The sequence below is a fragment of the Octopus sinensis genome, linkage group LG7 (assembly GCF_006345805.1).
Source record: "Octopus sinensis linkage group LG7, ASM634580v1, whole genome shotgun sequence".
In the NCBI taxonomy this organism is placed as follows: Eukaryota; Metazoa; Mollusca; class Cephalopoda; order Octopoda; family Octopodidae; genus Octopus; species Octopus sinensis.
The window spans coordinates 38,503,935-38,529,370 of NC_043003.1; the positions used below are offsets into that span (position 1 = coordinate 38,503,935).

At 37.6% G+C, this 25,436-nt stretch overlaps 1 protein-coding gene across 6 annotated transcripts in view; it reads right to left on the reverse strand.

Annotated features, from left to right (window-relative positions):
- LOC115213787 (stearoyl-CoA desaturase 5) overlaps window positions 1-25,436 on the reverse strand; it is a 123,318-nt gene that overhangs the window by 14,414 nt on the left and 83,468 nt on the right. For 5 of the 6 annotated variants that reach the window (XM_036504712.1, XM_029782633.2, XM_029782632.2 and 2 more), the window contains one exon: window positions 10,895-11,137. In XM_036504712.1, coding sequence (XP_036360605.1) covers window positions 10,895-11,137 — 243 coding nt within the window. Of the gene's footprint in view, window positions 1-10,894; window positions 11,138-14,544; window positions 14,573-25,436 lie in introns of those variants that run through there. The other variant, XM_036504713.1, reaches the window with a different exon arrangement.

Here is a 25,436-nt window from a genome sequence, read left to right on the forward strand (position 1 = left end):
CTGTGTAACACCTTGGGCAAGTGTCATCCATTATAGTACTGGGATGACCAAAGCCTTGTGGGTGGATTTGGTAGACAGAAATTGAAGGAAGATATATGAATGTGAGTGTGTGTGTGTGTACCCTTGTCTAGACATTACATGATCGTTGTAAATGAGCACCAGTGTCATGCAAGTAAGTCTGATAGTTCTTGTCTTCCACCAATAGATAAATAAATAACTAGCAATGGGAAAATATTACTTTGCTTGCAAACGGGTGAGGGATGGTGACAGGAAGGGCATCCAGCTGTAGAAAATGTGATGCAACATATCCCATCTGATCCATGCAAACATTGAAAAAAAATGGACGTTAAATGATGACTGATAATGATGATAACAAACACTGACATCATCTTCAGCTATGCCTTTCTCAGTCTTCTCCTTTCTCTACTTCCTTCTACATAAACTTGCACAATTTTTCTCACATGGAAATTGTAGCTGTGATGCCAGTGCCGATGGCACGTAAGAGAACCATCCGAACGTGGCCGTTGCCAGCGCCGCCCCAACTGGCCTCTGTGCCGGTGGCACGTAAAAAGCACCATCCGATCGTGGCCGTTTGCCAGCCTCGTCTGGCCCCCATGCCGGTGGCACGTAAAAAGCACCATCCGATCATGGCCGTTTGCCAGCCTCGTCTGGCACCTGTGCAGGTGGCACATAAAAAGCACCTACTACACTCACAGAGTGGTTGACGTTAGGAAGGGCATCCAGCTGTAGAAACACTGCCAGATCAGACTGGGCCTAGCACAGCCTTCTGGCTTCCCAGACCCCAGTTGAACCGTCCAACCCATGCTAGCATGGAAAATGGACGTTAAACGATGATGATTAATCACTCTCATTCATCTTTAATCCAGGACCTAGTCATCCCATCCCATTTTCCACTCACAACATCCAAAACCAGTGCTATTCTTGTCGTTCTTTTCAATCCGTTGTTTGTCTTCCAATCATTCACCAATATTCTTGCTCATCCAACAAATACTTTACATTTCTATTCTTTCCAACTTGCTCTGTTGATCGACATTACGAAGGTCTCACTCCCTTAAATCATAGCATTCCTTACGTATAAGAATACACATTTCTCCTTTCAGTTTCTGAAACCACTTCCTTCCTTGTTAGTTTACCATTCAGTCATTCTGCTACTGGAATGTCTTCCATGCACATCTCACTCCAGCCACTGTCAGATACATCATGGTCATTCAATGTGTTTCCTAAATGACAAAATATTTTCAACTTTCCATCTTCAAGCCAGTCCTATGATTCAGCTCAACATTTCTCTCACACACAAACACAATTAGGTTGTTGCAGAAGTAAATGTGTTGTTTTTGTCTCTTAAAACTTTGATGCTTATTTTTGGGGAGAGGGAGAGAGAGAGAGAGAGAGAGAGGCATGTGTGTGTGAGCATGCATGCTCTCAAACCCATGCCAACATGGGGAAAGTAGACACAAGATAATGATGAGGATATGAGTATGGGTGTGCATGCACATGTGAATGTTTATGTAGAGTTTCAGTGTGTGTATTTATATTCTATACCTTTGCACACAACAGTGATATTAGCTCTATGATCTTGAAGACAATTGGCATGCATAAACCACCTTGGCTGAAAAATAGGCAAGGGTTTGCAAACAGGAAGGGTAGAATTATGCATCAACAGTAAATCTCCAACCAATCCATGCTAGCATAGCAAACAGGATTTAAAAGAATGAAAGAATGCATAACATATGCTCAGAGAAATATATGACTGTGTGGTTAAAAAGCAACGACATGATTAGGGTTCAATCCAGCAGCATGGTACATTGGACATGTCTTTTACACCAAAGCCTTGAAAAACCAAAGCTTTGTGATTGAAATAGGTAGCCAGAAATTGTGTGTAAGACCTTTCAAGGGATCATTCTTATTTTTGGGTGGTAAACATAATCACTTGCCTGTTTTAATCCTGACCCCTGTCACTTACATGCATTTAGTGGGACAATATATCATAAGCACAGCCATGATTTTGCTCATGGTGGCTTGCAATTACAATGGATCCATGATTTATCAAACTACAAAGGACCTGTATATTTTTTATGTAGTAACAACGGACCTGTCATTTCTGATTTAATTACAAATGGACCTATCATTTCTTATCTAATTACAAATGGACCTATCATTTCTTATCTAATTACAAATGGACCTATCATTTCGTACCTAATTACAAATGTACCTATCATTTCGTACCTAATTACAAATGGACCTATCATTTCTTATCTAATTACAATTGGACCTATCATTTCTTATCTAATTACAAATGGACCTATCATTTCTTATCTAATTACAAATGGACCTATCATTTCTTATCTAATTACAAATGGACCTATCATTTCTTATCTAATTACAAAGGACCTATCATTTCTTATCTAATTACAAATGGACCTATCATTCTTATCTAATTACAAATGGACCTATCATTTCTTATCTAATTACAAATGGACCTATCATTTCTTACCTAATTACAAATGGACCTATCATTTCTTATCTAATTACAAATGGATCCATCATTTCTTATCTAATTACAAATGGACCTATCATTTCTTATCTAATTACAAATGGATCCATCATTTCTTATCTAATTACAAATGGATCCATCATTTCTTATCTAATTACAAATGGACCTATCATTTCTTACCTAATTACAAATGGACCTATCATTTCTTACCTAATTACAAATGGACCTATCATTTCTTATCTAATTACAAATGGACCTATCATTTCTTACCTAATTACAAATGGACCTATCATTTCTTATCTAATTACAAATGGACCTATCATTTCTTACCTAATTACAAATGGACCTATCATTTCTTATCTAATTACAAATGGACCTATCATTTCTTACCTAATTACAAATGAACCTATCATTTCTTATCTAATTACAAATGGACCTATCATTTCTTATCTAATTACAAATGGACCTATCATTTCTTATCTAATTACAAATGGACCTATCATTTCTTACCTAATTACAAATGGACCTATCATTTCTTACCTAATTACAAATGGACCTATCATTTCTTATCTAATTACAAATGGACCTATCATTTCTTATCTAATTACAAATGGACCTATCATTTCTTATCTAATTACAAATGGACCTATCATTTCTTATCTAATTACAAATGGACCTAGCATTTATTATCTAATTACAAATGGACCTATCATTTCTTATCTAATTACAAATGGACCTATCATTTCTTATCTAATTACAAATGGACCTATCATTTCTTATCTAATTACAAATGGACCTATCATTTCTTATCTAATTACAAATGGACCTATCATTTCTTATCTAATTACAAATGGACCTATCATTTCTTATCTAATTACAAATGGATCCATCATTTATAACTTATGAAAATCAAAAAAAATAAAATATGTTAAACAGAAATTGCACATGCTTGGAGTTACATAGGGGCCCCATCTAAAACTGTCAACTTTTTTTTGCTACATACATGTGAATATGTACATGTGTACAAGAACATGTAAGAAACATCATCAGCAACAGTTGGAATATCAGACTGTACAATGCTCTTATTTTCCTAACTGCAACCAATGAAAATATAGACCTTAACATCTGAAGATATGTAAACTAAGTTTTGAAGTGTGACATTTACATTGTATACCAAGGAAGATGGTGGAAATACTTCCGCAAAGTAAAGCATTTTAGATATCATAAACCAATACCAAAATAATAAGGAAGAGATTGAAATAGTTTAACCAAGTAATAAGTAGTTCACTCAATCTCTAAATACAATTTCTAAGTGCAAGCAATGAAAAAGTTGAGGCTAAATGATGACGATGATGCTGTTCTGTTAAGATTCACCAATCCCCAAACCTTAATGGATCCCTTAAGAGGTAGACCTCTCATATGTGAACACACAATGTTACTGCTTGCAATAGAGAAAAGTACAGCACCTAATCAGAGAGAGCAGCATTGATTTAGCGAGCAGGAGAGAGTAAGGGAGCAACTAGGAGTCATCATTGTTTTAACATCCATTTTTCCATGCTTGCATGGGTCAACTGGTTTATATTGGCACAGAGGCGAGCTGGCAGAAACGTTAGCACACCGGGCGAAATGCTTTGCGGTATTTCGTCTGCCGCTACGTTCTGGGTTCAAATTCCGCTGAGGTCGACTTTGCCTTTCATCCTTTCGGGGTCGATTAAATAAGTACCATTTACGCACTGGGGTCGATGTAATCGACTTACTCCGTTTGTCTGTCCTTGCTTGTCTCTTCTGTGTGTAGCCCCTTGTGGGTAGTAAAGAAATATATATTGGCACAGAATACCTATAACCAGAAGCCCTTTCTGTTACCAAGCAAAGTAATATTTTCCCCCCATCGCCAGACATGTTCTCACAAAATATTGAAATGAATAACATTGCCTGTATGACAGTGACATGATGTCAAGATAAGGACACACGAACACACACACAAGGAACTTCTTTCAATTTTCATTTATCAAATTCATACACAAGACTTTCATCAATCAAGCACTATAGCAGAATACACTTGCGCATGGTGTCATGCAGTGGGACTGTAACCAAAACCATGTGGTTGTGAAACAAACTTCTTACCCACAGTCACATGTGATCCATGTTTGTGTCATTTAATATATATATATATATATGTATATACACACAAGTTTCTCAACAGTGCTTTGTCCAATACTTGTTGCTGAGAAACTCAAGAGTTCTGAATCTAAGCATTCTATGCCTGTGTCATTAAATAAATTTAGTCCTCTATTTCAAATGCTACTGAGGTCTATTTCTTTTGTTGTTACATACGTGGTTTGTTGATATATATATATATATATATATGTACACATATACACACAATATATACATAATATGCATTTATGTATTGAGTTATATTTCAACTATTTGTTCCCATATATGTAACTTTAGAAGCTACCTGTCCAGTGACTACACCACCAATCAGAGAGACAAGAATAGTATCAGTGCAGCCCATACTGCTTTTGGAAGACTCTCAAAATGAGTCTTCCTAAAGCACAACCTCACCATCCAAATGAAAATCATAGTATTCCAAGCCATTGTCCTTTCCACACTCTTTTACAGCTATGAAACATGGATGTTGTATTGATGAGACTTGGACAAAAACGTTTCCAACAGCACAAACTTCACACAATCATAAGGATTCAATGGAAGGACTATACCATCAATGAGGAGGTTCTGCTCAGGACTGGACTGTCCAGCATTGAAGTTGCTGTAGCACAACACTGCCTACACTGGATGGAACATATCAAAAATGTATGCCTCAAACATGCCTTCCCCATCAACACCTCTTTGCAGTGTTGACCTCGAGCCCCAGGCTAAGCAGGGTCTCCAAATTCCGTTTTTGAGACCAGCTCAAGGCCACTCTCCTCCACTGACCCAAATACTTGGGAGATAATGATGAAAGATTACCCAGCTCTCCCCTGCAATAAATACCCTAGCTCTTCTATGCTGCCTTTTGCCTGAACAGCCACCTCAGGCACCGGCACCCTTTGCACCCATCATGATGAAGAGGTTCAATCAATCACTCACTCTAGACCTACTACTCAGATATGAGTTAAGGATGCTATCACCAATTTTTATATATATGTATATATTGTAGTTGTGATACCAGTGCTGGTGGCACGTAAGCGAACCATCCGAACGTGGCCGTTGCCAGCGCCACCCCGACAGGCCTCCGTGCCGGTGGCACGTAAAAATCATTATCCGATCGTGGCCGCTTGCCAGACCCGTCTGGCACCTGTGCCGGTGGCACGTAAAAAGCACCCACTACACTCACAGAGTGGTTGGCGTTAGGAAGGGCATCCAGCCGTAGAAACATTGCCAGATCGGACTGGGCCTGGTGCAGCCTTCTGGCCTCCCAGACCCCAGTTGAACCGTCCAACCCATGCTAGCATGGAAAGCGTATGCTAAATGATGATGATATATACATATATATGTATGTATGTATACATACATACATGTATTCATAAACACATGCATGTTTAAGTATGTGCGTGTGTATGCATAAACTAGATGTATCACCTTGTTACATAATATACATTCAGTATCCATCACAGCCTGTCCAGACAACAGCTCTCTGCTTCAATCCTATTTTCTCCTTCCTTGTCTTTTTTTATTCAATTACTTAATTACTATAATACAAGTAAATTTAGAGAAACAGCTGATTGGACAGTGACAGATTCCCTGAGTTGAAAGCATTTTGAAAATATTAATAGCTAATGCAAATCTCTTATCATATATAAAAGTAGCCGGAGAGAGACAGGGTGGGGGTAGAGAGAAAGATAGTTAAAGCCGACTTCCAGTTCAATATATTTCCTTTCATATATGTTACAAGTACTTTAGCAGAGACAAGAGGAACAAGGCTTCCTCTAGCTTCTTTACATGGAATGTTTCACATCCCATGGTTATATGAATAGCCCTTCATCTCTGCCACCATGCACATGATGCTCTGACATCACAGCAAACTACCGGCCTACTCAACTGGCTAACTTCAACTACACATTTTATGACATGGCAACTCACATCCAGAGAGGGAGAAAGGCTGTCTGTAGACTAAGCCTATAGCTTGTTCACACTTGCTTTTGCTAATCATCATAATCAACATCAGTAATATGAGCATCATTTATACATCATCCTTATCAGCAGCATACATCACCGTCATCTAGACAATCATCTAACACTTATCATCCACACAATGGTCACCTTCACATCATCATTATTGTCACCTACCATCATCATCACAATCATCTGCCATCATTGCAAATGTCATCAAAATTGCCATCACAAATATCTATTATCATCATCATTGTCGTCATTTACCATCATTCTAATTGTCATCTATCATCAGTTATTGTCTACCATCATCTGTCATCATCCTCAACACCAACACAACATTCTTAAACAAAATACAAAACATCTACAGCAATGACACCACCACCTAGACAATGGTCTGAGATAAGATACCAGTTACAACAAACTGAATACATGCATTCATTTGTTAATGACTGAACTACAACAACTATTCCCATTACAACTATAATGCTTAATTAAGTAGACATTATGTGTGGTAATTGAATAATTTAATTTAGTTAACTAATTAACTAAGATGGCTAATTAGACCTCTTCACCTCTGTAACTATCACTGACGACACCACCACCACCTTCCATTACTACATCCTAACAACAACAACAACGACAACTACCATATCCTCACAACCATCTCTAGCATCCTGATCACCAACCCTGCCATTCCATCTTCCCCATGACCACCACCACCATACCACAATGTCTGCTTTTATAGCCGCAACACCACCACCACTACTACTACTACAGCCTCTTTAGCAGCACTACATCCTAACAACTACCACATCCTTGCCGGTATCATTGATACTACTTAAACCTACCACTGCCATCACTCCACCACCATCACCACCACCACCACGATCACATGACCATCATACACTAAATCACTATAAGATTATCAAAACTGTCCCACCCACTCTAGCTATCCAAACCCAGAAGTAAAATTAGGTTTAATCCTCATAGTCAGTCTAGCAGATTAATTAGTACAGTGGTACGTATAATGACTGACAACAGTAACAACAAGAACTAACACCAATAACAATAATAATTAATGGGGAGCGGGGGGGGGCACTGGATAGTGCCAGAAAGTGACAAATACAAAAAGAGATATATAGGTAACTGACCCTCTGCCAGCTATCCCCAACTTTATCTCTCTCTCTCTCATATATATATATATATATATATAGTAGAGAAAGAGAGAGAGAGAAGGAAGAGAGAGAGCTGAGGTTTTTGGTCAGTTGGCAGCTCTCACTTGCAATATCTCTATAATATGGCATTAGGAAGTATGTTGCGCATGAGTGAGCTGATAAGTAGGTAGACAAAGACAATGACATATGACTGTGCTGGGAGGGATATGTTATATGAACAAGTCATACATAAGTGACAGGTACCTCATAAAGAGAGACAGACAGTGAAAAACGTTTAGGGTACCTGACAATGTTAGACTACACAGTTGATAGAAATGAATGAAGTGCTACCATAGGGCAGATATATCCAAGCTGTACCAACACAGAAAATTAATTATCCACACACTAAAAGACTGAATTAGAGACCATATGACATCAAACTGACCCATCAGATAATGGGAAAATCCACACATCTTTGCAGGAGTTAGCAAAAAGGCGGCGAGCTGGCAGAAACGTTAGCACGCGGGGCGAAATGCGTTGCCGTATTTCGTCTGTCGTTACGTTCGAAGTTCAAATTCCGCCAAGGTCGACTTTGCCTTTTATCCTTTCGGGGGTCGATAAATTAAGTACCAGTTACGCACTGGGGTCGATGTAATCGACTTAATCCCTTTGTCTGTCCTTGTTTGTCCCCTCTGTGTTTAGCCCTTTGTGGGTAGTAAAGAACTATATATGTGTAACTGTCTTTTTTATCCCTTTAGCATTCAGATTTCTTCGTCAAATATAATGCTTATTTATTCAGATTGTTTTGAATTAATCATGCATTATTTTGTAGCTTCAAGATTTCAATAGTGGGTTTTTTATATTTTTAGAATGACATTGTAGGGTAGATGTGAGAGGTTGGATCTGGTCAGTTTTAATGTAAAACAGCAAGAATACTTGGGTTAGGTATGGCCGGATTAAATGCTAAAGTGTTAATACATACAAATATATATAAATCTACCTTTTATCTTTTACTTGTTTCAGTCATTGGACTGCACCCATCCTGGGGTACCACCTTGAAGGATTTTAGTTGAACAAATTGACTCCAGTACTTATTTTATTGTACATCTAGTACTTATTCTGTCGGTCTCTTTTGCCAAACAGCTAAGTCACAGGGATGTAAATAAACCAGCATGAGTTCTCAGGAAGTGAGAACATTAACAAAATGGCACAAACAAAACAAGCAAAATGACACACAAACATACAAGCTTCTTTTAGTTTCCTTACTAAATCCACTCACAAGGCTTTGATCAGCCTGGGTTTATGACACAAGACACCTAAGGTACCACACAGTGGAGCTGAATCCAAAACCATGAGGTTCAGAAGCAAACTTACTACAGAGCTATGCCTGCATCTTATAAATAAGTTACATAACCATTGACAAATGCATCATCTCAGTGATGTTACAATGCTCCTTGCAAAAGAGCAACAGCTGTATTCTGTATTCAGTAAATAAAGTTAATGTCACAGAGTAAGTAATGACTGCTGAATGCCAGTAGTCAATTAGCTAGCATTCGCTAAATGAAGGGCCAATATATTTAGGGCACACAACAGATGGTGTTTGATGGAGACATTTGACAACCTTTCACTTGCAATCTCTTTCAAGTTCTGGCAGAACATTTTAAAAACTACGCTGTTTTTATCCTGACTGTAGTTAAAAGAAACATGGCACAAAAAGAACCGAAAGACATTTTCTGCTGGCAATGCAATAGAACTGATAATTAACAAGCATTAGCAGCAGGAGTCCATTGAAGTTAAATAATTATCGTTTATGCATTTCTGATTTGGAAACAAATATATCACATTTCATACAACCTGTTCATATAAAACTTCCCTGTGTGAGTGTACTCACCTTCTTTACAACTCTTATTAGATACTTGAGTGAGTACACACAATCTCTCACAGCTCATATATATCATCATTTAACATCTGGATGTTAAACAGCAATCACACACACACACACACACACACACACATGCTTACACAACATGACCCACATGAGAATGAATTCTCTTAGAATATATAAACTCTTACACACATTTTACAACACAATACTGCACAATGGACCTGAACCTGAAGCCACGGGAGAACCAAAGATCTTAAACATGCAGCCACCATTGTCATCGTCATCATTTTCATGCCAGCATGAGTTGGTCAGGTCTTCTCCAACACAGTATCCTTCCACCTGTTGCATTCCTTTCTCAACTCTTTTGTGAAGTTCAGTTTCCTGCGATTAGCCTTCAATGCCTCTGCTCCTTTCTTCCTTGGTCTTGCACCTCGTACTTCACCCATCTGGCTTTTTACCATACTCGTTACATGTTCATACCAGTGCAGCTGTCACTCTTGCCTACCACAGCTTACCCTCTCATACCAACATTTTCCCTCAGCTCATCAACGCTTCATCATTCATGCACACTAAAATTATACATCCAGCAGATCATGATCACCGCATTCCTTTCCGGCCTTCATACATACTTTTCATTCAGAGCCCATGTGTCAATATCATGTAGCATTACAGCTCTCTCTCTCCCCCCACTCTCTCTCTCACACGCACACACATTCTTTGGTGAGGGTCAAGCAAATAGAAAAAAAAATGTCCTCATTTCTGTCACAGAATTTTTTTTTTCTTTTTGGTTAGCGCTGTATTGGGTTTAAATTCTAATCAACCTTGCTTCAGCAAACCTATCTCATGTAGGTAGCTAGTTAAACACCTCCATGAGTCTTACATGGATAATATCATCATCATTGTTTAATGCCCTTCTTCCATGCTGGTATGGGTAGATTTTTAATAAGTACATAGTCAAGTTAAGCAATGAAACTTTGCTTTAAGTCGGTAGAGCAAGTCATGAAAGTGGTAGAGAGAAATAATTTATAGGGTTTGTATCTGCATGTGCATGCCACAGATGGTATTCTCATAATAACTCAAGAGAAATTCCTAACCTAAAAACAGACAGATGCTAAGGTGTATTAACTGCATGCATAACTTATCTTCTGTAGAGGTAAAATACTTTACAATAGCTAAACGACAGATGAGAAAGACAAACAAAAAAATAAATCAAGGACTTACTCCATATTAGCGTATAAAAATGAGCCAATGGTAACAAGGTAAGACTATATAAGGCTGAGAGGTGTAAAACCGTCATCAATATTACATTCCGCCACACTATTTTCATAGGGGGTCTCTTTTGAGTATGGGTTTCTTCTGTAATTACTGGTTCAATATTGAGTTCTCCGGGATGAAGTTCATCTTCTGCAGGAGGTATCTCCGTAACAAGGTTTCTTGGTGACATTCTCTGATAGGAACTTGAAGCTGGAATTACAAGAGAAGAATAGGATAAATATCACTACAGCCTTATGGAGGTACCAAAAACAAAAAAAAAAAAGATTCTCCCCCAAAGGTTTTACTTCTAACCTATTTTGGTTACTTTCTTTGCCAATGTTTTCTTATCAAACTATTTTCAAAAGTCCAAACCAAACAAGTTCACTCAGAACCTGAAAAAACTACAGGCATGTCTTTATCTCCTATAACTACATTTATATATATATAAGGATAGAGAGATGCTTATAATGCACATGCATACACCTTGATTTCTATTACAATCGCAAGTTACTGAGATCTTGGGAGTGGATTTGGTATATGGAAACTGAGAGCCCATCATATATATCATCATCATTTAATGTCCGTTGGAAGGTTTGACAGGAGCTGACCAGCTGAAGGACTGTTCAGGCTCCATGATGCCCTCCCTAACACCAGCCATTTTACAGAGTGTACTGGGTGCTTTTACGCAGCACTGGCATGGGTGCTTTTTACATGGCACCAGCACCAACAAGCATATATATATATATATCATCATCATCGTTTAATGCATGCAGGGCAGCATGGTTAACAGGAGCCAGCCAGGTAGAAAATCTACCCAAGGCTATTGTGTCTGTTTTGGCAAGGATTCTACGGATGGATACCCCTTCCTAACACCAATTACTCTGCAGAGTGGACTCAGTACTTTTTATGTGGCACTAGCACAAGCGAAGTTAATTTTTGCAAGGATTTTTTATACAGCTGGATGCCCTTCCAGACGCCAACCATGTTACAGTGTGGGCTGGATACTTTTAATGTGGCACCAGCACTAGCAGGGTAACCAAGTAACTCACAAGACAAGGAATTATGAGAGGGGCAGGGCATTTATATCAGAGGATGAAAGTCAGTGACAAAGAGACAGAGAGACAGAAGCTGGTGTCTTGCCACAACAAGGGGCATTAGAGATGATGATCCAGTATCAAATGATGAAAGGTGTAACAGAAATAGAAGCAGAAATAGATGTCTTGTTATAGAGGAGGGACATGGTTACCCAGTGAGAGAGAGAGAGAGAGAGAGAAAGAGAGAGAGAGGGGGGGAGATAGAAAGTCAGAAAGAGGTACAGAAAGTGGCCAGAAACAAGTGTCTAGATGTAAAGGTGATACTTGGTCACCTAGTTAGAGGAAAAACAAGAGGAGGAGAGAGTGAGAGTAGGGAACAGCAGAAGTGTAAGAGAGAGAAGAAGAGAGATGGTGTAGTGCTAGGGTATAATTACAAATAACAAGAATATAACTATATATGTGTGTATACATATACACACACTTATTTGTGCATGCATGCAGGCAACAGTTGCAGACCAGTCATCATATAAGCAGTATTGTTCATTTCCAATCTTCCAGGAAAACATCTTTGGCTGTGGGGAAACAGGTTTTCCTTGCTTGGAAATAGGTAAGGGTCAGTGATAGGAAGGGCATCCAGCCATGAAAAAAATGTACTTCAACAAATTCCGTCTAACTCACACAAATATGGGAAAGTAGACAAAACAATGATGAGCTCACACACAAAGTTGCAGAAGAAGGTTCAAAAATTCCTTTGGCATTAATATAAAAACTGCTAACAACTAAGGTTAGCAGAGCTTCTTATTACACATAATGCCTCTCCTTCACATAACCTCACCAGACTCCCAGCTGCACCCAATTCTCCACTGCTGAGGCTCAAAGTACCAGGGTAGCTGATGTACTGCTCTGTCCATCCCACTGCCAGGCAGCACAACTAGGTATACCCTAACTACCATTATACAGTATCATTTCTTCATACCAATGAATATTCTCTCATCATTCAATAATGATATTTCTCTAAAACATTTAAAGCAATATGTATATGAAAAGATAGTCACAATATAATAGCAAATACTATATTAAACATGTAGATTTGATGAAAAACCAAAGTTGTAACAAAAATAAACATTTTTAGATGCATCATTTAAATACAAAAAGGGACTTCTGAATTACCTTGAGTATATATGCGCTAAGAGAGAAAGAGGGGAGGGAGAAATTTACAGGCATGAGCAACAGCTAGGCTTCCATATAAGGAAAATAAAAATAAAAAAAACACTTGCACAGGTTGCACCTTGAAGAACTTTCCAAATGCAGAAACTCACACTGACGGAGGGCCCTACACACACACACACACACACTGCTGGAATGTCTCATCTGCTGAGTTGGAGCTAAACAACTGTTTGGAAATAGTCAAAATAACTTAGTCGCTGTACAACTATAAAAGGTTAAGCAACAGCAACTCTGTCTGCTAAATATATGCCATCAAATGTACATACACAACCACACACACATGGTTGTGGTCTGGTGGAATGCGTCACCACTGGATGACCACTTGACCTGTAACACCATACTGTACTCTACCACTGTCTGCTAATAGCAATGTCAGTCTAACAATATACAAAGCAGTCAACTATTTTGAAACACAGTTACTATTAGGCTTGCAATTTAACCTTTTTCACCCATTTCATTAACCCCTTTAATTCCATTGGGTAAAAAGTGAGAATAGGAGTGTGACTAAGACATGGTATGTAGGACAAAAAGTAAAGTGAGGAGGAAGAAGAAGAAAAGGGAGGAAAATGAGAAGAAAAGAGAAAGTAGACAGTAGAATATGGACATTATTACATTCAACAGATATTTGTCCTCATCTTGTTTGTTGTCAACACAATGTTTCGGCTGATATACCCTTCAGCCTTCTTTGGGTGTCTTGGGGCAATTTCAGACCTGGGTTCATATTCCTTAGGTATTTTTTGATATTATTATTATTATTGTTGTTATTGTTCAGGTCACTGCTTGGAATCGAACTTGGAATCTTGGGGTTAGTAGCCCGTGCTCTTAACTGCTACGCCATATGCCTGTGGGCAATTATGGAGTGAATTTTAGGGATTATAAATCTAATATTCTTCTATCCCTCCTAAATACTGGTTCCCATATGCTGCTCATATCTGCACTCAGTCTGCTTAGGAGATTGTTGTGTCCTAGCATACGAGCTGCTTCTTTTAGTTTTCGTATTTTCCAGCGGTGTTCTCTGTCTATTATTTTAACTTCATCCCACAGTAGAATATGGACTCGGAACTGAACTTGAAGAAACAGCTTTCAGGTTCTAACGGGCATTGACTACATTAGTTCATCTTTACTTGTCATCACAACAAAATTAAGCAAGGCAGAGAATAAAACTAATGAGAGAAACCTTAGCCTGCTAGAAATAGCAGCCAAATCTTTTTTCAAACATTTTAAAGGAGATAACATTGAATAATATAATTAGTGACAAACTATATAAAAAAAATCATGGTTATATAATAATAGGTAACCCTGTAGCTTATTGATGCATGGATTAACTTTTAGCTTCTAAAACTAAACGTAGCTTACCTAAATTCTCCATGGCATAAGAGTTTCTTTGTGTGATTTAGAGAGTAATTAGGGAGAAAGGGCTCCTTTTTTCCATACTTTACAATCAGGGCAGCCTTGACATCGAGTCAATTGATTGAGCAAATTTAGAATTAAAAGCATTCCAACCATGACTGCTATCCCTTTTGCAGGTTATAACGTTTAACCAACATGTCCTTCCCTCTTCAAAAGGTTAAGCTGTGATTTGAGGGTGGTTTGGGTTGCAGTATCCAGCAGGTGGGGCGGCCACACTGAAAGCTCTCTCATTAGTTCAGTGATGGGGTGTAGTGCTTGACTATAGATTGTTCTGGGCTGTTCTAACCTAAACAATGGAAGAAGAGCACAGTCGGGTGATGTTAATGCCGTTGTTGGACTATACTGCAGTAGACAACAGACAACTATTAGCAAAAACCAAAATCAATATTGACAAGAAGAGATCCAATCTTCATTTGCCTCAGCAAATCCATTGATCATTGATGGCAAGAATTTATTTTGTAGCTTATGGCCACAAACTACTCCATCTCAGCAATATCCTTCAACTCCACCTGTTGTTGGAAGCATTCCTAATTGCCATCAATTTTCGATAACACCACTTCTTTGTCTGCAGAAAACTGGCAGTTTTAGACAGACACCAACTATTTGGTGGAACATGAAGGTTTGCTATTTATTTTTCATTTAATGACAAACATGAAGGAAGAGGTTTATACTTAGTGTAAACCTATTAATGTCATCTCAGCAAAAGTGAAGTTGTATGTTCTGCCACTGAGCTTGTATTCATTCTTATTTCAATATAGGAAACAGGATGATTTAATGAAGATAGATTTGATGTTAGTAGAAACAGCACTGCATAATGAAAACAGCAGCAAAACCTCAATTCACTCATCATGCCAAGGTAGTCTCTATATTGTCACTCATTTTGACCTACTACAAATAGCAGGCAGATTGCCTTCAAATCACACTTTCACCTAGACCATTTAGGATTTAAACCGGAAGTATCCAGTTCAAATATTTTACCTGTTCTAATCCCAAACTGACCAGATCCAGCCTCTCACACCTACTCTATCATTCTAAAAATCACGTTGTTGAAATCTCAAAGCTATGCGATAAGACATCATTAATTCAACACAATGTGAACAAACAAGCATTATATTTCACAGAGTAATCTGAATGCTAAAGGGTTAAAGAAAGACACATTAGATAATATAGTCTGAAGGTATCATAAGTCTGAACTATAATACTAAATGGTCACAGGTGGGATGCTTATTTTCTCATATAGACTAAATAACAGCACACCTGAAATGGGTACTTACATTTTCATTTTACCCTAATTAATGACAATTAAAAAACTGGTGTCTAATTTAATGACAGCTGGAGGTGAATTAATAAATTCATTGATTAGAGAGGTTGAGGCAATAATCCTCTTACATTTGACAAGGGTTCACACACACACACACACATATATATATATACACACACATACGGAGACACAGATACATATATTTATGCATATATATAAATATATATATCATCATCATCATCATTTAACGTCCGCTTTCCATGCTAGCAGACGTTAAATGATGATGATAATGATGATGATATATATATTTATATATATGCATGTGTGTGTATATATGTATATATATATATATGGATATGTGTGTATGTATATATTGTATATATATATATATATATATATACATACATACATACATACACATGTATGTATATATATATATATGTATGTATATGTATATATACATACATACATATGTATATATACATACGTATATGTATACAAACACATATGTATACAAACACATATGTATACATACACATATGTATACATACACATATGTATATATATACATACAAACACACATATGTATATATTTATATACACATACATACTGGTGGTGGTTGTCTCCTCCTTATGCAGAGTTTGACCACCTCTTGTACCTACACCTTAGAACCATCATGATATCTGATGTGGCTTTTTAAACCAGACAATGTTTTGAAAAGACACCCACATAGTTTGCACATCCGATTTGGACTACCAAGACCTGCAGATAAATTCTGCTCTTTGTGGATATTAAAATGTCTTTTGAGGCCTCCGTTAGATTTGCAAACCTTCTGGCATACACTGCATTCAAAGGTGTACACAGAGATATGGGCAGAATAGTTGGTGGAGGTTCGTTTTCTATGGTTTCACAAATGAGATTTCAGCCCAGCAGAGGAACAGCGTGGTATGTCACAATCAGTGCACACAAAAAGGTCATTCTCATTCACCTTTTTGATTGTTACATTCTTCTTTAGATCTCTTTTGAGTCTAACATGCATTATACAGGCATCTTCAAATGCTTTCACTCCACTCCACACTTCTGTTTGCCATCCAGCTCAATCCGAAGCAAGAGTTTCTATGCCGTCTAGATCCATTCCAAGTGACACGATAGTCCTTATTCCGTCTGTAAACTTAACTTTAGGTTTAAACCATTGATGTTTCCCCTCTGCAGGATCACAGATATATACACACACACACACACATATATATACATATGTGTGTGTGTGTGTGTGTGTGTGTATATATGGTCATCTTCGAACCCGAAGGACGAACATTATTATTTATTATATACATACATATACACACACATATATACATACATATATACACTCATATACATGCACACACATACACACATATATATATATACAGGCGCAGGCGTGGCTGTGTAGTAAGAAGCTTGTTTCCCAACCACATGGTTTCAGGATCAGCCCCACTTGGACAAGTGTCTTCTGCTATAGCCTCAGGCCAACGAAAGCCTTGCGAGTGGATTTGGTAGACGGAAACTAAAAGAAGCTCATTGTATGTATGTATTTGTTCCCCAACCATTGCTTGACAACTGATATTGGTGTAATACAGTTCTATATTTAAGAGATGAGGAATTATGTACATTATTTACATTCGATGGGTATTTGTCCTCATCTTGTTTGGCTGATATACCCTCCAGCCTTCTTCAGGTGTCTTGGGGAAATTTTGAACGTGGGCTCTCATTCCTAAGGTATTTTTCGATATTATTATTATTATTATTGTTGTTGTTCGGGTCACTGTTTGGAATCAAACTCGGAATCTTGGGGTTAGATTCTGAGTTTGATTCCAAGCAGTGACCCGAACAATAATAATAACATTGAAAAATACCTTAGGAATGAGAACGCAGGTTCAAATTTCCCCAAGACACCTGATGAAGGCTGGAGGGTATATCAGCTGAAACGTCTTAACAACAAACAAGATGAGGACAAATATCCATCAAATGTAAATAATGATATTGGTGCGTTTACATCCCCATAACTTAGCAGTTCAGCAAAAGGGACCATAGAATAAGTACTAGACTTACAAAGAATAAGTCCTGGGGTTGATTTCTTCAACAAAAACGGTGCTCCAGCATGCACGCAGTGAAATGACTGAAACAAGAAAAGAATCATACATATACATACACGCACACACATATACATACATATGTATCCATATATGTGTGTGTATCATCATCATCATTGTTTAAAGCAGACATTAAACGACGATGAGGATACACATATATACATACATGTACACACATACATATACACACACACAGATACATATACACACATATATACATACATACGCACAAACATATATACAGAGATACATATACACACACATATACATACATATATACACATATGCATACATATATACACATATGCATACATATATACACATATGCATACATATATACACATATGCATACATATATACACATACATATATATATATATACACACACACAGACCTGTCTATATATATATATATATATATATATATATATAATATATATATATATATATATATATATATATATATATGTTTGCATACATACATACATTTATACATAACTATAGAGAGGTAGATGTGCATGCTGTTCTGTAAACATGACCAGATATAGGAAGTAATCAATATCATGGTGATTATATTGGTGAAGATATCAGTAAAATATTTCCATTATAAAAAGAAAAAAAAAATGACAATTTTACAATTAATTATGTTATTTCAGTTTATTTGATTTTGTCATGAAATGGTAATTAGTGCTCAGTTACACCAGCAGCGCAGTCACAGAAACAACAGCAATAGGTCTCCTCTCATTACAGCAGCAGTTGTACCTATAGACACACACTACAACAACAACAACCACAGATCCACAACTGCCACAAATACCACAAAGCCACACCGCAACTATAAAAATAACCTTAAACCCACACTGCTGACATAAGAAACCAAAGTAAATCACACTACAGTTACAATCACAGACTTACACAGTGACTATAACAACTACAAACCCATACTGACACTAATCAGCTGACAACAATAATCACAAAGACACAGTGTGACTACAACAATCATAGGACCACACTGCCCCTACAACAATTTACTGAAGCCATAATTGCAACAACTGTCATGGTTCAATTGCCTGTAAGACCCTGATTCACAGAGGTCATTACTGTGTTGGCCTCTCTTTTGATAGGATTTTCGATGTACAACATCATCATCATCATTTAACGTCTGCTTTCCATGCTGGCATGGGTTGGACGGTTTAACTGGTGAGCCAGAAGGCTGCACCAGGTTCAATCTGACCTGGCAAAGCTTCTACAGCTGGATGCACTTCCTAATGCCAACCACTCTGTAGTGGTTGCTTTTACGCGCCAGTCAGGCGGTTCTGGCAATAACCAAGATCAAAAGGTGTTTTTTACATGCTACATGCACAGGAGCCAGTCCAGCAGCACTGGCAATGATCACGCTCAAATGTTGCTTTTCACGTGCCACCAGCACATGCCAGTAAGGTAACGCTGGAATTGATCATGCTCAAATGATGCTTTTTACATGCAACTGGCACAGGAGCCAATCCATGGCCCCGGCAACGATCACGCTTGGATGTGCTTTTAACATTCCACTGGCACAAGTGCCAATCAGGTAGTACTGTCATCGGCCATGTCAGTAATTTTGATTTCACTTGCCTCAATAGGTCTTTGCAAACAAAGTTTATTGTCCAATGAATGAAGCTTGGCACATTTATTGTCCAATGAATGAAGTGGGCTTGGCACAGGCCACAGGCTATGGTCTCACTTGGCTTGTCAGGCCTTCTCAAGCACAGAATATCTCCAAAGTTTCGGTCACTAGTCATTGCCTCAGTAAGGCCCAATATTCGAAGGTTGCGCTTCACCACCTCATCCCAGGTCTTCCTGAATCTACCTCTTTCACAGGTTCCCTCAACTGCTGGGGTGTGACACCTTTCCACACAGCTGTCCTCATTCATTAGCAACTCATGACCATACCAGCGCAGTCGTCTCTCTTGCACACCACATCTGATGCTTCTTAAATCCAACTTTCCTCTCCAGGTGCTTACACTCTGTTGTGTATGCACACTGACATTATACATCCAGTGGAGCATACTGGGTTCATTTATTGCAAGCTTACGCATGTCTTCAGCAGTCACGGCCTATGTTTCACTGCCATGTAGCATGACTGTTTGTACACATGCATCATACAGTCTACCTTTTACTCTGAGTGAGAGGCCCTTTGTCACTAGCAGAGGTAGGAGCTCTCTGAACTTTGTCCAAGCTATTCTTATTCTAGCAGCTACACTTTCAGAGCATCCACCTTGGCTACTGACTTGGTCCCCTAGGAACGGAAGTTATCAACTACTTTAGTTTTTCTCCCTAGAATGTGACAGAAGCTGTTCTCTACACCACTAACATAATCCTTCTTTGATTCTTTTCTAGGTTGGCAGGTTGGGTTGGACAGAGCTGTAAATTTTAGGAAATTTCTTTTTAAGGTATTGATAATGGCACTTTAATGTTGCTGTCCTTTAAGAGACAATGGTACTGCTATTTTAACACCAAGAAGACATCTCCTCCAGCTGGTTTATTCAGTGCACTTATTGCACTCATTATTTATTGTAAGTGGGAGATAAGTCATGGCACCCTAGCTCTGAGACCACAAGACCACATGGATCTCCTCGGACATGGGCACTTGTTGCCAGGCATGACAGCAGTTACAAAATACAAAATATAGAAAACAGTGTCATTAGTTTCCAAATTCCTAAATTTCTTTTTGTTCTTTTCTAAACATCAACCATAACATCAGTTTGCAGACTAAATAGATACATACCAAATAGACTAGGACTGTGGACAACTGACCTTGTCTGGCATATAGTCACGTAACCAATGACGATGCTTTAACTAACAACCTGTCACTCAATAAATCAGCAATTTAGCCAATTTGTTGTTAACTTCTGCAACTGATATACAGCAATGAATGCACCTTTTTGGTCATTATCTGGTATGATGAAAATGTACTGAACACTACCATTTTCTGGTGCCTTGCTATTCTTAACATGGGCAGATAAGCTTGAATTGTCAGAGATGCATGTTTATAAAATGAATGTGCATAATGTCTTTCTGTGTATATATATATAGTGTCTGTAATGTTCATGTGTACATTCATAGAGTGTGTATGAGTATGTGTATTTGTTTTGTGTACATGAGAGAGAGAGAGAAACAGACAACTTTACAAAGGAGGTCTAATCAGACGAAACAAGTACCAAGTTGTCTTTCATGCAAGTTAGGATAATTAAAATATTAGTCAATGACTAATACTTTCTCTCACCACATATTCTTCATAAATTATTACATTAAATATCTTAACTCCCAGACAATAGATATAACTATGTTAATTTTATTTATTACTATGGCCAGGTTCCAACTTGGGCCATCATCTTTAGCCCTTCAATAGCTTAATACTGACAGGAGTCACATACTCCTCCTACAGAGTGCATTTCTTCATTAGTAGAAACAAGATCTTCGGTGAGACAGAAATTGCATACCACCTGTCCCCAATTCAAGGCTGGGATTCTTTTTAGCATTGAGGTATGTTTGGTCCGGGATTGTTTATTCTATATTCACAGCTAACCTTCACATCTGAAGGCCTTGCCCCAATCCACCACCTTAGGACCAGGTGGATGAAAGTTTTTTCTCCACATGAGAGGCTGCCAGATGATTTGGTTCAGTCCTCTCCAACAACTACCTTAGGGGCCCTCCCCCTGGATTTTCTATAGGAGTTCAATCTCTTAACCTTCCACATTCACATGTGTATAAGCAGGAAAGAAACAAAAACTATGTTATGTGTTTAATGTTCAGTTTCCTACAGTGCTACAAAGCTATCTACAATATATAACAGATCATCATGGATTGCTACCTGTGATAGACTATGTTGGTTGTTGCTGATGTTGTTCAGACTCAAGTTAGCCTTGATTCAGTAAATCTTCTGATCAAATTTTAGTGGTTGATGGGAGAAATAAAGGCTGAGATTGATTCATAGAGTGATGTAATCACTGGATGCAGGAGATGGATATTCAAGTCATTGAGGACATGTAAGAGGAAGAGAGTCTGAGCTGTTAAAGTGATGAGTTCAAAGACAAAGTAGGAGAGAACAGTCATAGAGGTAGAAATCAGAATTGAATTTATGCTGGTAGTTGGTGAGTAAGGGATAATGAGGGCTGACTCATCTTATAAATGACTCCACTGTGTAGAGCCATCAATGTGAAGCTGTAAAGATAGATGTAAAAGAGCAGTAGGATCTCCAGGTACAATATATTAGGACTTTATACAGAATTAACTGATCTGGGATGAAGATGGAGAGAGAACATAAAATAAATTGAACAATAAAAAATGAAATGTGTAGTACAAACAAGATAGTGTAAGGTCAGTTCTGCTGTGTTTCCATTGCCCTAAACAACAATGACATAACATGAAAGTATCTACGAAATTGCTCAGTATGCAAGAAATAACAGTCAATTTCCCCTCAAATTACACCCTACTGTCATTAAAACAAGAACACACTGGATATTGTAGTTCTAAATGTACTAAATCTGAAAGTAAGACAGAGTGGGGGTGGTCATAGCTAGAATGCCCTTGACTGTGGAGCTACTTGGTCAAGGCTAATATAAAGCAAACAATAACCTAATATTGAAATATTCTGATTCTAACTAATGAGGTCGAAGACTGGGTGAAACATTTTAAAACACATGTACACACATACATGATATGTATATCCCAGCATGGCCACAACCTCAGGGCTAAAAAGAATAGAACAGATGCTATAAACAGCAGCCAAACCACCCTTGACTCTTAAGCATTCAGATTTCTCTGTCAACTCTAATGGTGAATTAATCATGCATTATCTTGTAGCTTTGAGATTCTGATAATGTGACTTTTTTGGAATGACAATGTAGAATACGGGTGACATTGCTGGATCTGACCAGTTTGAACATAAAACAGGCAGAATATTTCGGTTAGATATGGTCGGTTTAAATACAAGTGGGTTAAACTAAGCCCATTCATCTTAAAAAAGTGCACAACTGAAATAGTATCTTATATAAACTGACTGGATAAAAAGAGAAAAAGAGACAAACTGGTCTTAGCTGAGACACTTTCAGTTTGTTGGATTAGGGCAGAGCCAGAGATAAATAACAACATAAACAGACATACAATATGCCTTAGTCACACATAAAGACATTTTATTATAGACTGTCAACATGCCCAACCATAATGTATGTACATACACAAACACTTTACTATACATTACATACAGACCTCAGACACCAACAACAACCAATTCCACAACCATTGCCAAAGCAATAAGCTCTACCATCACAGTCATTAAAATTATTCCAATTTTAGCCAGTCAGTAACTTCACCAAAATAATATCCTTTTGTAATCTATCAGATTTTAATCAAATAAATTTATTAAAATAGATAATAACAAATGAACAAAGTGAAACAAGGAAAAAAATGAAAACAAAAACTAATATATATTCAAAACAAAACAAGAGAAAGTATAGTGAAGGGCTTGCAATTTCGGGAAGCTGTAATTAACATTCTCAGCATACAATCAGCCATTTCGGAAATAACAGTCAATTCTCTATTGCAGACAAGTAGCAAGGAAATGAAAAGATTACAAGCAGGAACAACCAACACCAAGATTGGTGCTACAATACACAGTGTTGTGGTAATATAATAACCGGTTGATGGTGTACATCTATTTCTGGGTCGCAGCACAGGAAGTGACCAGTGATATAGTATATTGATTTCTTAAAAATAGGCACAAGAGTAAAAGCAAAATGGTCAAGTGGTTGATGATGGGAATTAGTATTGGGCTTGTACTAGTGTGTATGTCTTGAGTTCAAGTCCTGGTTGGAGTGTTTTAGAAAATGCAAAAAACACAAATGATTTCTACAGTGCTTTAAGTTCACTTAAAATATGAACTTGCAAATATATCTTAGTTTTTTCTTTATTACAAACTGAATCATTCAAAAAAATGTGTGGAAAAATATTGTAGGAAGCTAGTGTATGTATGCTACGCTTTTTTTAATCTATATTCTTCCTTGATTGAGAGCTCCAACTGAAAATATTAAAATTCTCATCACAGCACACATTTTGTTTAGATTCTTGTTTGTTGCACATTGTCCATTTTCTTTTATTCCTAGAACAAAATGTTATTGGGTAAAAAATTAGGTGTACTTCAGGATTAAACTCAGGTGTAGAAGTCACTGAATGTGAATACCTTAGAGTAATTAAATATGACACAATTTCTTTTAAAGTAAATCTCTCTTCCATTGCCTATTCAAAACCATCTCTCTCTCTCTCCTTTATTTTCAACAGTATCAAGTGCCAAAATATATACTGAAGAATCAAAGATACCATGTCTAAATGAAGTCCACTTTTGCTACCAACACCCTTAAAATATACAAACTGACAAGCTGGGTGTCACACTGACCTTCACACTACAGGATACCAATGAAGTATATCTACTGTACATGAGTCTATCATGTCAAACCTCAATATATATGACAACAATTTCTTCAGTACACTAAGCTTGCTTGAATATAGAACTAACAACAATTTTAATAATTGTCAACGGATGAATGAGCTAATCCCATTTCTTAAGTATATGGTGGGTATTGTACAAAGAGTAAGAACAAGAAGGTAAGAGAATAAGAGAGAGGAGTGGAAGGAGAGATTATCTCTGTTGCTTCACATCCATTTTCACCTGCTTTTCTGGGTAGGATAATTTGCTGTTGGAGCGAATGTCTTGCTGCTTACCAATCAATTTTTAGATGAAAATACAACTCCACCTTGTATATTTTTCTTGTTTTTTAGACAAACTGGAGTAGAGCTATATCTCATATTATCCAGGGGAAGAAGGAAGGCAAGACAGTGTGCTATAGTGAGAATTGAACTTGTGACAATGTAGTCATTAGCTCTTCACCTAACCCTTTATAAAATGAGCCAATTATTCCTAACACTAGTAACAGCCTAACCATCTGATCCAGTTTTCTTGTGGCATCACATCAGTGAGAGATATAACGATACCCATGTATCGACAATAAGTCCCAGTCCTTACCTCTAGACAAAAGAGGTACCACCAGGAGGTACATGTAAATGCAGTACACAAGGACTCTGTACAATTTACAAGTGATTGCTGAACTCAAATCCATTCAATGAACAAAATGCCTGCAGAAAGGGAGAGGGGTTGATAGGAAAAGAATGAACTATAGCAGTGAAACAGAAGCTCATGAGAGGTGCTATTACATACTAAAACATCCTTAGCCTCATATATCCACATCAGATCAACAAACAAATTTAGTAACACAGGGCAGTCAGCACACAAGTAGCAAAATATATCAAGTATGTCTTCACTGTGTGTGCTGTGTGTGTATGCATATATTGTGTTGTGCTGCATGTGTTGTATGAAAGAGAGAGAGAGAGAAAACATTTATATAAATACC